Genomic DNA, 12,854 nt, shown 5'->3' with positions numbered 1-12,854 from the left:
GGACGTCTCTATTTCAGCTGATATCACTGTCAAGGATGAAATGAATCTTATGCTTGAACTGCCCACTTTGGCCAGCGAGTTCTCAAAGAGTATTCGAGCCCTTAGTGCCAACAAGCACACGGTGAAGAAAAACATTCTTAAAAAAGTAAGTGGAGTCTTTAAGCCAGGTACCATCACACTCGTGCTTGGTCAGCCTGGATCCGGTAAGTCCTCGCTTATGAAATTGCTGAGTGGCAGATTTTCAGACCAGAAAAACATCACTATTGAAGGTGAAGTAACGTACAACGGCACACCAGCCGCTGAGTTGCTTCGTCGGCTGCCACAATTTGTTTCGTACGTCACTCAAAGAGATAAACATTATCCATCACTGACGGTTAAAGAAACACTAGAATTTGCACACGCTTGTTGTGGTGGAGGTTTCTCAGAACGCGATGCTCAGCATTATGTCAATGGTACGCCTGAAGAGAATCAAGCTGCTCTTGAAGCTGCCAGAGCCATGTTCAAGCATTATCCAGATATCGTTATCCAACAGTTAGGATTAGAAAATTGTCAGAATACCATTGTCGGTGACGCCATGATCCGTGGTGTTTCTGGAGGCGAGAGGAAGCGCGTGACGATTGGCGAAATGGAGTTTGGCAACAAATACATTATGATGATGGATGAGATCAGCACGGGGCTTGACAGTGCTGCTACTTATGACATTATCTTTACACTGCGCAGTATCGCCAAGAGGTTTCGCAAGACAGTCGTGATCTCGTTGTTACAGCCATCACCCGAGGTGTTTGAAATGTTTGATGATATTGTTCTTCTTAATGATGGTCATATCATGTACCATGGCCCACGAGCTGAGGCATTGACGTATTTTGAGAGCTTAGGTTTTCAGTGCCCTCCTCGTAGAGACGTGGCTGATTTCCTCCTAGATCTAGGAACTGATAATCAAGCGCAGTATGAGGTTAACTCGATGACGTGCAACCAGATACCTAAAAAGGCTAGCCAATATGCGGATATCTTCACTCGCTCGCAACTGTATAAACGTATGATGGACGAACTTCAAGGCCCAGTCTCTGAATATTTAATCGAAGACAAGGTCAAGCACATTGATCCGATCCCCGAATTTCACCTTAACTTTTGGAATAGCACTATTGGCGTAGTGCGACGTCAGATCATTTTGACTAAGCGTAACACGGCGTTTCTAATCGGTCGATCGGTCATGGTGATCCTATTAGGTTTGCTATACGGAAGTGTATATTTCCAGTTTGATGAAACGAGAGCGCAACTTGTAATGGGTCTCATCTTTAACGCTGTTATGTTCGTATCACTTGGACAACAGGCGCAAATTCCAGTATACATAGCTGCTCGCGACGTATTTTATAAACAGCGCAAGTCCAACTACTTTCGAACATCGTCGTTTGTACTTGCCAATTCAGTGAGTCAAATTCCATTGGGGTTTGCTGAGTGTTTGGTATTCGGGTCCATATTGTACTGGATGTGTGGATACGTGGCTACCGCAGAGGCTTATCTCTTATTTGAGCTGATGCTTTTCATGACGAACTTGGCGATGGCGGCCTGGTTTTTCTTCTTATCATGCGCCTCACCCGACTTAAACGTTGCCAGTCCAATTTCAATGGTTTCTATCCTCTTTTTCATCCTCTTTGCTGGCTTTGTCATCACCAAAGATCAAATTCCTGACTACCTTATTTGGATCTATTGGATCAATCCCATGGCATGGAGTGTCCGAGCCCTTTGTGTGAATCAATACACCGACTCTAGTTTTGATACGTGTATATACGATGGTGAGAATTATTGCACGAACTACAATTTAACAATGGGTGAGTACTCGTTGTCGACGTTTGAGGTGCCGACAGAAAAATTCTGGCTGTGGTACGGTATGATATTTATGGGGGTGGCTTATGTGTTTTTCATGGTCATGTCATTCGTTGTTCTCGAGTACCATCGCTATGAAACTCCAGAGAACGTGGCACTTGATAGTGAAGAGAAGAAAGAAACATCTGATATTTATGAGCTTGTTCTCACCCCACGTAGCATGCCGAATGAAAGGGATGTTATGGTTTCGATCAACTGTGAAAGCAAAAAACTGTTTATTCCAGTCACACTTGCGTTTAAAGATCTTTGGTACTCTGTTCCTGACCCGTCTCAGCCTAAAAGTACCATCGACTTGCTCAAGGGCATTAGTGGATATGCTCTACCTGGAACTATCACGGCACTTATGGGATCTTCAGGCGCCGGCAAGACCACGCTCTTGGACGTCATTGCTGGACGCAAGACAGGAGGAAAAGTGAAGGGTCAAATTCTACTGAACGGATACCCTGCCACTGATCTTGCCATTCGTCGTTCCACAGGGTATTGCGAGCAAATGGATATTCACTCTGAATCTGCTACCTTTCGCGAGGCGCTCACGTTTAGTGCATTTTTGCGCCAAGAAGCCGACGTACCTGACACGTATAAGTATGACTCGGTAAATGAATGTCTTGACCTTTTGGATTTGCATCCTATTGCTGACCAGATCATTCGTGGGAGCTCTGTGGAGCAAATGAAGCGATTAACCATCGGCGTAGAATTGGCCGCTCAACCAAGTGTTTTGTTTTTGGATGAACCTACAAGTGGTCTAGACGCTCGCTCTGCGAAACTTATCATGGATGGAGTTCGCAAGGTGGCAAACACGGGTCGCACAGTCATATGCACAATCCATCAGCCATCTTCGGAAGTATTTAGCGTTTTTGACTGTCTGCTGTTGCTTAAGCGTGGTGGTGAAACAGTGTTTTCGGGGGAATTGGGCGAAAATGCATGCGCGATGATCGCATACTTTGAATCAATTGATAGTGTCGCAAAATTACCGGAAAACTACAATCCCGCAACGTGGATGCTAGAAGTGATTGGTGCCGGTGTGGGCAGTAACAACGGTGACGAGACTGATTTCGTGAAGATCTTCCAGTCAAGCGAGAATGCTAATACCTTGCAATCAAATTTGATTCGTGAGGGTGTGGCGAGTCCATTCCCCGACGTTGCTGAGCTAACCTACCGTGGCAAACGCGCGGCGACGGAATTCACTCAAGCGAAATATCTGCTTCAGCGTTTTTTTCGAATGTACTGGCGTACAGCGTCTTATAACTTGACGCGATTTTATCTTAGTGTTATTCTTGGACTTGTGTTTGGATTAACTTATATAAATGCAGAATACACTTCATACGCCGGCATCAACTCTGGCATGGGGATGGTATTCAGTACAACGGCATTTATTGGCTTCATTGCATTTAGTAGTGTCATACCAATTGCATCAAAAGATCGTATCGCATTCTATCGCGAGCGCGCATCTCAAACATACAGCGCTCTCTGGTATTTTGTTGCAGCGACTGTGGTCGAGATCCCGTATGTTTTTAGTGGCACTTTGCTATTTATGATTCCGTACTACCCTATGGTTGGCTTCACGGGTGTGTCGACATTTTTTGCTTATTGGTATCACTTGTCAATGTTCGCATTATGGCAAACATATTTTGGTCAGTTCATGTCGTATCTCTTACCAACTATCGAAGTTGCGACAATCTTTGGTGTGCTTCTTCAAATGATTTTCTTTATTTTCACCGGTTTCAATCCACCTGGAAATTCGATCCCATCAGGTTATAAATGGCTTTACCATATTACACCGCACAAATATGCGTTGGCTTTATCCGCATCCTTGGTTTTCGGAGATTGTCCAAGCGGTGGTGATGACTCGGAAATTGGGTGTCAAGTCATGACTGGGTTGCCACCGTTTCTATCCAATGATTTGACAGTCAAAGACTACATGGAAGATATTTTTCTGATAAAGTACAGCGAGATCTGGAAAAACTTTGGGATTATCTGGACCTTTGTTGTGGTATTTCGCCTCTTTGCTCTACTGACGCTGCGATATGTTAACAGTCAGAAGAAGTAGTCACGAAATTCTATCTAAATTCAATGCTTAATGTAAAAACGGAAATAAAAGTACGAGTACCCTGCTCACTCATCAAATACTATAGAACGATCTCAAGTAAAATTCACGTAGTATAAATTTTAGTATATAGGTTAGACGTTAAAGGTCACCTGCTCTCGAGAATGTTCCTAATAACATACAGAATGCAATCTTAATCTTGAAATTAGTAGGTGGACCACACTGATCCTCATTTCAACGAGTACCCAAGGTGCCCGAAATTTCACTTCTCCCTTGCACCTTACAGTGCTTTTATCCACTTAAATTCCATTGCAGAAAATGTCACAATACCCCGCCGCGAAACCTAAGACGACAATAAGCTCGTTTGAAATGATCTGGACCTCGCTCAGCGAGCTGAGCATTCCCATCTGCACGGGAAAGAGTTGCTACAATTTTTACCGGCTAAATCACGTCGTGATGATGAATCTGATGCATCCGAGGTTGTGTGATGGGTAAGTCTTGTACTATCGTGTTTTCTTTTTTTGGTACAATTGTTCAAACATGTGGTATCGCGAAATTTATATAATATTTACAATATGCACGAATTTCTCATTGGAATTCGGTATGATCGCGAATCTTCCTAAGTACCGGCGTATCTGTATTTATGAAGATGATAGGACTCCGTGAAGGACTTTGTGGCGAAAAAACTTTTCTAAGGCAGTAATGATTACAATCAACATGTAGAATCTCTGAAGGGATGCTGTTACAAGGTTCCACGTACTCTGGTATGAAGGCGTGGGTCACACCTACTTGTGTGACTGTGCAATGATGTGGATTACACAAGTCGGTGTAAGCACACTAGGGTGTGGCTACACCGTAACAAGAAGCCACTACGTGGCGGGACTGCCAATAGTTATGCATATTAATAAAAAAGCTAGAGATTAGATGTAGGTGGCTTTGGCGCAAATAAAACAAATTAATACAGTTTGGATTTTGATCGGAGAAGTATATTTGGCTTGTGTTAGGGTTGTGGTACTAACTCTAGTATAGAACGAAAATCGGCGACCTTAAGTACGTTTCCTCTAAGCAATGAGCTACGGCAGCTCCGCTGCACTTGGTAGCACTCGAAGTCAATCTACACCTGAGTCATCCACTGTGAGGATGGAGCTTTCTCATTTTTACCCAATGCCATGCAGGACGGGCTTAAAAAGCTGATGTCCCTGCTTGGCACTGAGGGCGTGTAACACGTATCTTCCCAAACACCTAAAGCGATATGCGCGTGCCTAAAGGCGTTTTCGAGCTAAGAAACTGCTCTGTTGGAGCACCTAGAGCAGAAGATGTCGGCGTTTACTGCGTCCATGACGCCACCGTCGACGACGGATGAATCCTCCGACCCAGGTTGCTCATGGTGAGCGTTAAGACCTTCAAGGGTAAAAATGGAAAACGTTTACTGCTCTGGGCGAGGGAGGCCGAGATGGCTATGGCATTCGCCATCCTCCAGAAAGCGCAACAGCGCGTGGCGCTAGCTATCTCTAAGCTCAGTGGTCGAGCACAATAATGGGCACTGTCGTGTGGCACTTCGGTCAAAGCAGCGTTCCTTTCCTGGACGGAGCTGAAGCTGCAGCTTTATGAGTGTTCTCGACGCCGAACCAGGCATATCTAGTGAACATGTGCCCTTGCCGCCCGACAGGGCAAGAAGGAATTGGTGAACTTTGTTCAGGGGTTGGGTACTTTCATTGCCGGGATGACAGCCGATCCTCCTTCCCGAGGCGGTCACTGCGACCGTCGTTACAGAGGGCCTCCGCACTGGCGTAGCCAGAATGAAAGTCTTCCGTGTGCATTTGTCTCCTTTGAAGAAGCAGTAAATGTCGCATTGAATGCCAAATCCAACTTTAAATCAGAACGACTTGGTTAGAATGCACGCCCTATAGCTCGTCAAGCGGGCCTGAGCCAATGGATCTCAGCTATGCTGGGAAAGAGGAGGGAGAGGTCCGAGCAGCGTTTGAACTTTCGACGGTGTTTTGTCTGTGGAGACACCCGTCACCTTTGGACTGGATGTCCCCTGCTACTAACCAGTCTGTTTTGTCGCAAAGAAATGACAAAACCAGTGGGCGCGGGGTGCCATACTAGATTAGAACTGAGTTTTGTTGAGCCTCAAGGAGGTAGAGGGCAGCAGGGCCAAGCCTCGAAAAGCTCCGTGCTCTTAAACACGCAACGTGTATGCAAACCGGGCTTGTTGGTCCCCAAAGCGACCGTAAAGGGCTTTGAGAAGCCATGGAAGATCCTTATCGATTCCAAGGCGTCAGGCAATTATGCTGGATGCCTCATGCTCGAGCTGTATGATCAGGCGCTGAAAGCGCGGTTGAGTGACACCATTACTGTTCGCTTAGCGACGGGGACTTGTGTCACTGTACCGAAGGTCCCTGTGGACCTCGGTGTTAAGATTCTTGACTTTGATAGCGTAGAACGCTGCTTAGTCGTAGACTTGGATTCGAAGTATGACCTTATCCATGGTAAGGCATGGTTGGAACACCACGAGCCATGGAATGATTAGAGGTCGAAGACCTCGGGCGGTACGCGCAGGTCTCCTGAAGGAGCCTAGGTGAATCATTAACCCACCTCTGCTAGGAAGCAGAAGTGCTATTGGCGTGGGCACTAGACTAGGACGGACAATATGCTGGAGGTCCGAGACCTGAGTTGTCAAACACCGAAGGTGTATTTGACAGGATCCCGAGCATGGCTCGCGGGCTGACCGTGGAGGACGCACGTAATCCATTGAACACTGCTCAAGTATCAAAGCAGTGCCAGGAGTGGCATGATCGGACGAGGTCCGAGGCATCTTGGGAATCGCCCTTCTGATGCGCATGGAGTGGCACGTTATCCACTCGACGAAGACTGCGGAAATTGCAGCTCTTTGTCAGTTGTTGTTTATTACATCAAGCCTCCGAAAGAGCAGGGGGTAGGGACACTGGACGGCGCTGAGTGCGTGTTTCCACTGCCCTCGATGAGACGTAAGAAACCATTATCGATAGGAGACGGCGATGCCTTATGTTATCTGCAAGACGCAGTGCGTACAGGGTGTGTCTACCGTAGACGAAAGCGCACAGCTATATACCCTGGTCAACGTTACAACGGGGAAGGAAGACGGCGGCGTCAGCTTAGAGGCTATTTCCGCGGTAAATACTCTTCTTGATCTGGACGAGATGCCCCTCAAAGAATTTGACGGTGCCTAGAAGGCAGGCGATTTAGTTGAAGTGATCATTAGACGACCGGAAGAAGAACCAACTCGACGTCAATTGTGGATGAAGCTGTCTTGGAGGGCACCAAGAGGGTGCTGAAAGCAAAATGTAGATCGTCAATCGTGAAGGAAAGCTCGGATCCGTACTAACGTTTGGTAAGCGAATCATAAGACGTCGTCTCCAAAGACCCGCCCTCGGTCCTTCCTACAGACCGAGGTGAGTGTCATGAAATCAACCTGGTTCCGGAACCGAATAATGCGTCACAAGCCAATGGCCCCTGCCCAAAAAGCAGTGTGACTTCATTGACGTCTTTTTTCCGTGCAAAGCACGCGACAGGAATGGCGCGTACGAGCAAGTCTCCCCGTTTGACACCCACGTTTCATGTCCGGAAGCCAAACGGTAAGTGGCGTATCGTTCGCGCTTACAAAAACATCAACGCTGCCACCATTCCGACACAGACGCCGACTCCTAGGAGGATGTTCTCCAGAACAATATGGTTGGCTGTACAAAGTACAGTGCATTAGCCTTGGTCGATGAGTATTACCAATTGCTCATGAGAGCGAGTGACTTCCCGCTGACAACGGTGCGTTATTCAAGCGGGATGTTCTAAGAGTGGCGGCTGAAGCCCCAAGGGACGTCAAATGCATCAGCAACATTTAATCGTCGTGTAACGCAGCTGTTCAGGCCCCACCGGGCATACGCACAGACATACTTCGACGACAGCTTCGTCCAGAGTCGTACGGGACACGGGAGGATAGATGAGGAAAACCACATCGCCCATTTGAGGGCAGTGATCGAATGCATGCGCATATAATAATAAGCTGTGTGCTAATGCAGGTAAGTGCATCTTCGACGCCGAATGAATCCTTTTAGGGTGCTTCATTGGGAAGCGTGGCCTTCGAGCGGATCCCGCAAAGGTCAAGGGAATTGTGGACTGTTCGGTTTATCAGAGCCAAAAGGATTTGCGCAAGTGGTTTGGTCTCGGCAACTACTTGCACAAGTATCGCGCGAATTATGCGGGAATGGCACGGCCATTGTCGAATCTCCTTAAGAGGAATACGGAATGGTGTTGGGTCACCGATCATCTGGTGGCTTTTGACAGGGTCAAATGTAGCCTCATTCATGCACAAATACCGTCGTTTAGAGACCTTGATCGTGTCGTCTGTGTTGGTTTGGACTTTGCCACCGGCTGTAAACTGATGCAAACAGTCGCCGAGGGGCGGGATCGGGTGATCGCGTTCAAATCTTGGCAGCTTAAGCTGCGAAGAAAAACTACCCAGTCCACGATAAGGAATAACTTGCCAAGAAGTATCACTTGTTGAATTCAGAATGCGCTCAAAGCCAATTTTATCTACACACATCATGCGTTACTACGCACTGCGACTCATTCGCTTCACATCTCGCTGAGGATGACCAAATGGCTCTCCCTCTTCGCAGACAATAACTTCGAGTTGAAGTAAAAGCCAGAAAAGCAGAATGCTTTGGCTGATGCGTTACCACGCAGAACGGATTAAGAGCTTGCTCATGTTATTACGGTAACGTCGTCAGTGACAGATTCGATCCGCGCCGTATACACGGATGTTGGTATATGTGTAGCGCTGCTACAGGCTCGGGGGCAAGATGTTTCGATACTAGGACAAGAAGTTGTCGTCGCAATCGCGCCCTCGTTCGCACCAACATTCGTTAAAATTGCTATATTATAGCACAGACTCAACGAATACGCCACGAATTGTGATACCTCACTGTTAGGTTCTGAAGTATCGAACTCTCTTTGAGGCCCACGACACTACACTCAGTGGTATTCTCGGTCATGAGAAGATCTACTGCTCTGTGAGTTGCCATTACTTGTGGTCTAAGCTGAACAAATGATTGAGCCCATATGTGCACACCTTGTGAGACATACCAAAGAGAGAAACTATCTACAGATTCGGTGGCGCCGCTGGCCAGTTTACCCTCCGGATGGTGGCAGTCCACGAGTTCGGACTTTGTGTTTGGCGTGCCCAAGGACTAGGCGGGCAACACGGGCGTCATGGGCTTTGTCGACCGTTTAAGCAAGATGGCTCATCTTGTGGCGGTGACGGACACCATCGACATTGGTCTGCGGATGGTCCGCAGTTGACATGGTCAACTTGGTGCTTAGCACGCTGAAGATTGTAGACCAAACCTTCCCAGTGAAGCGCGGGGCTCTAACAGAAACAAATTGACTCCGAAAGTCCATGCTGTCCAAAGACGCGATCGACAAACAGCGTTGCTGTACCCACACCGTCGATGGTGTGTAGCACTGCTGCAAGATGAGCTATCTTGCTCAAATGACCACCACACCCGTGGTACTCGCCGAATCCTTCGGTAGGCCAAACACAACGTCCAGCATACGCACAGACTTCCAGCTGTCGGTTGTCACTACCAACGAAGTGGGGCCTGAGTGGAGCCCGATGGTTTCACTCTCCTGCAAATCTCACAGGTTCTCAAATAATTGCGCACCCACTCATACATCTGTGGCTATTAGAAATTCCGGACAGTCTCACGTCCGAGATGGCTACCCAAAAGGCTGTCATGGAGCTCATATAAGAGAAGATGACGCAAAACGTTCGTCAGTTGGGACAGCATCTCGTGCTGTATCCCCGTGTTCAACCGCAAAGTACAACAATCCCTTGTGTACTTCAAAACGGAGAACACGCCATCTTGTACAAGACGGAAGACCTTGCGGTGCATTGTCGGAAGGGTTGTTAAAATATCTCAACAAGCCCTCATCTGACGTGTACCCTTCAACAATTTCTTCGCGTACTGTAGTCGTAGTTTCCGTTCTGAACGTCTGAACATCTTCGCATTGTCGACATGACTCGAGCATGTTTTCGCTCCTGGGATTTGGATCATAGTCCAGACGTCTTGACAACGCATCGGCAAAGTTGTTTGTCTTGCCTAGCTTGTAGTGTAGAGCAAAGTTGTACCCCGCAAAGAAGGAAAACCATCGAAACAGTCTTTGCGATATATGAGGAGTCTTGACTGCCGTACGCAATGAGGCATGAACTGTATAGATTGCAAAGCGCTCCTCTCCAAGCAAGTACACACGAAACCTAACCAAAACATACTTCATTGCTAGACGTTCTTTGTCAAGAACTGGATAGTTCCGTTCCGCGGTTCGAAGTTGCCTCGAAAGATACAAAACAAGTCGCTCTCGACCCTCATCACCGTATTGCATCAACGCACAACCGATGATATAATCATTTGCATTGCAGACCACATGAAAAGTTTTATATGGTTTGTAGCTGCAAGAACAGAAGCTTCTCTCAAGCTCATCTTTACTTCGGCAAATATTGCCTGGTGATCTTTTGACCATTCCCAATCAATACAGCTTGTACCTTAATCAGGGACACGCAAAATAATTGACGGATAACGTTTTTTGGTGGCCTTCTTATTCTTCCCTTGGATGGATCATAGCCTCTGATTCCACAATTCTTCATTCTGCCATCGACCATGACTTTCAGGTTGATAGCAAAGGAGACAGTCTTTTTCTGGCGCCTGACTGCTCCACCTTCAGTTGGAGTCTTTACTTTCGTCTTCGTGGGCTTGTCCCGTGAGCATGGAGGGCATCGCACACCACAATATCACTCTGCACTCCTAAACTTCTTCAGCAGATGCATATGCCCATACTGTTTCGCTCGTCGTCATGCAGCTCGAGTTAGCGCTGCACGACGTGTTGACGACTATCTTTATATTCATCCAGTCAATGCTAGGCTGGTAACACTTCAACCATGGCATGCCTAGGATGATATCAAACTTATCATCGAGCTCAAGTAAGATAAACTCGTCTTCACCTCGAAAATTTTCAAACTATACTGCCAAGCGAATGACCTGCTTTGGTATCTTCATTCTAGATCCATTCGCTAACCGAATGATCATCTCTTCTTTCACATCGAACTAATTATCACCATGTCCCGCTATAACTCGCGCTCGAACAAAGTAACAGTGGCAATCAAAGCTCGTAGTGGTTTCTCAAGATCTTCTAGAAATACTTCTTGGACAATCAAGTCGCGCTTTGCCTGACGCTTCTCTCACTCATAGTGGAAAATGCATGTGCGGCATGCATGTTGGGCCAGAGTTCTGTATCGTGTTTCTTGGACCTAGTAGGAAGCCCAGTCCCTACTGGTTGTTCCCATTTTTCTACTCTTTGGAGCGTTTGAGCCGACGAATTTTATAGCGTTTGCGGCGGTTATCCGAACGAGCACTTGCCGACTCGGCAAAGACACTCTACAGTTCCGGGCAATATGACCCAGCTTCCCACAACGGAAACACTTTCCATCGTTGCGAGAACGCTCATTTCCAGGCGGCAAAATGTACGAGATGTTCATCGGCTCTAAACCATCTTTTGTACGCATCGACTGGCGCGCTTGCCGTGAAGCCATTGTACTTGGCTTGCTTGTTGCTGAACTCCTCTTGCATCGTACGGTTGATGGCATCATTCAGCGTCTCCGGAATCTCGCGGAACAATTGACTCCGGATTGGACCGTCATTAAAGCCCGCCATGAACGTTACGACTTGCGTTGAAACGTCAATTGGTTCGTCGACGACGCTCGATACCAAGTAGCAAGCACGTTGTGCATAACAGTTTAGGTCGAAACGCCCTTGATGACGCGTCAAAACCTCGGCACAAAACTCACTCTGCGGTGGTTCAAACGCCTTCTTAAGCTCGACTTTTAAGTGTTCGTAGCTAGGAAAGCAGTTTAGATCGGCTAAACACTTCCCATAAGTCCAACTCTTCACAAAACCCGCAAGGTCGGACATTGCGAACCCATTTGCTGCAAGGGATCTCGCAGTTGTCTTGCAGTGATTGCTGCACCCAACTCGACAGACCATCGTGAAAGAGGCTCGTCCTCTCCACAACGGTACAAAGTCACGTTCAGTTTCAGATACATTGTTCTGTACGAAGAAACAGCGCTCGCGACCTGAATCCGAGATTCCATAGTCTCATTATGCATAAAACTGACGGCTGCGTTTTTCTGATTATTCGGAGAAGACGACTGCAGTAAGCTGACTACTGCAGCTTCTCCAATGACTTCTCGCATGCGGTCGAGCCATCCACTCATTTGTAGATAAATGAGGAAACATCTCATTCGTCAAAACCTCAGTCTGTAGTATTGATGGACCGAGTGGTACCCCAACTTTTCCATGTCACTCGAACAAGAGCAATAGTATGGCTTGGACCGATATGCGCGACGTGCTCAAAAGCCGCGTCGTCAAACTAAAATCGAGTGTCGCTGAAAAGACCACTCGAAGTGCTATCAGGTGTAAGAAGGTGCTGTTCGCAATCAGTCCCTCAAGCACAACACACACGCTTGCGCGACATGGAAGCGATTCATGACGTGGTGAAGGAAGGACCGTCCCGATTTGAGGGGAAGTACGACTTAATACCTTGAAGGTAAATTTGCAACTTAATTCAAATTGAGGTATGGTTCCTGGCTTCATGCAAAACACTACAAGGGGGTCAAGAGGTTTAATCTAATAAAACCTTGGGTTGTTGATTTATGAATCAAGGGTAAACTGAGGTTGAACCTCATCTTCATCTAATAAGAGATCTTGGGTGTATATATTTTATGGTTTATTGCAAAAGATGATACAAAAGAAAATTTGCGAAATGTGATACAACTGTGTCTTAAACACTAAAAATACGAGACCTGGTAAAATTACCGAGTGTAGCCATTCTTGGTTCA

General features: G+C 46.9%; 1 protein-coding gene across 1 annotated transcript; it reads left to right on the top strand.

The window, feature by feature from the left end:
* Positions 1 to 40: 40 nt before the first annotated feature.
* On the top strand, positions 41 to 3,931 carry PHALS_02137 (atp-binding cassette superfamily; the record flags this gene model as incomplete). Its single annotated transcript, XM_024716655.1, has 1 exon — positions 41 to 3,931. The coding sequence occupies one exon, from the start codon at positions 41 to 43 to the stop codon at positions 3,929 to 3,931; it is 3,891 nt and encodes a 1,296-aa protein (XP_024582233.1).
* Between the last annotated feature and the right edge of the window lie 8,923 nt (positions 3,932 to 12,854).

This window comes from Plasmopara halstedii (assembly GCF_900000015.1).
Source record: "Plasmopara halstedii genome assembly, contig: Scaffold_1748, whole genome shotgun sequence".
Taxonomy (NCBI): Eukaryota; Oomycota; class Peronosporomycetes; order Peronosporales; family Peronosporaceae; genus Plasmopara; species Plasmopara halstedii.
The sequence above is the reverse complement of the archived record's forward strand: the minus strand, read 5'-3'. Positions and strand labels throughout refer to the sequence as shown.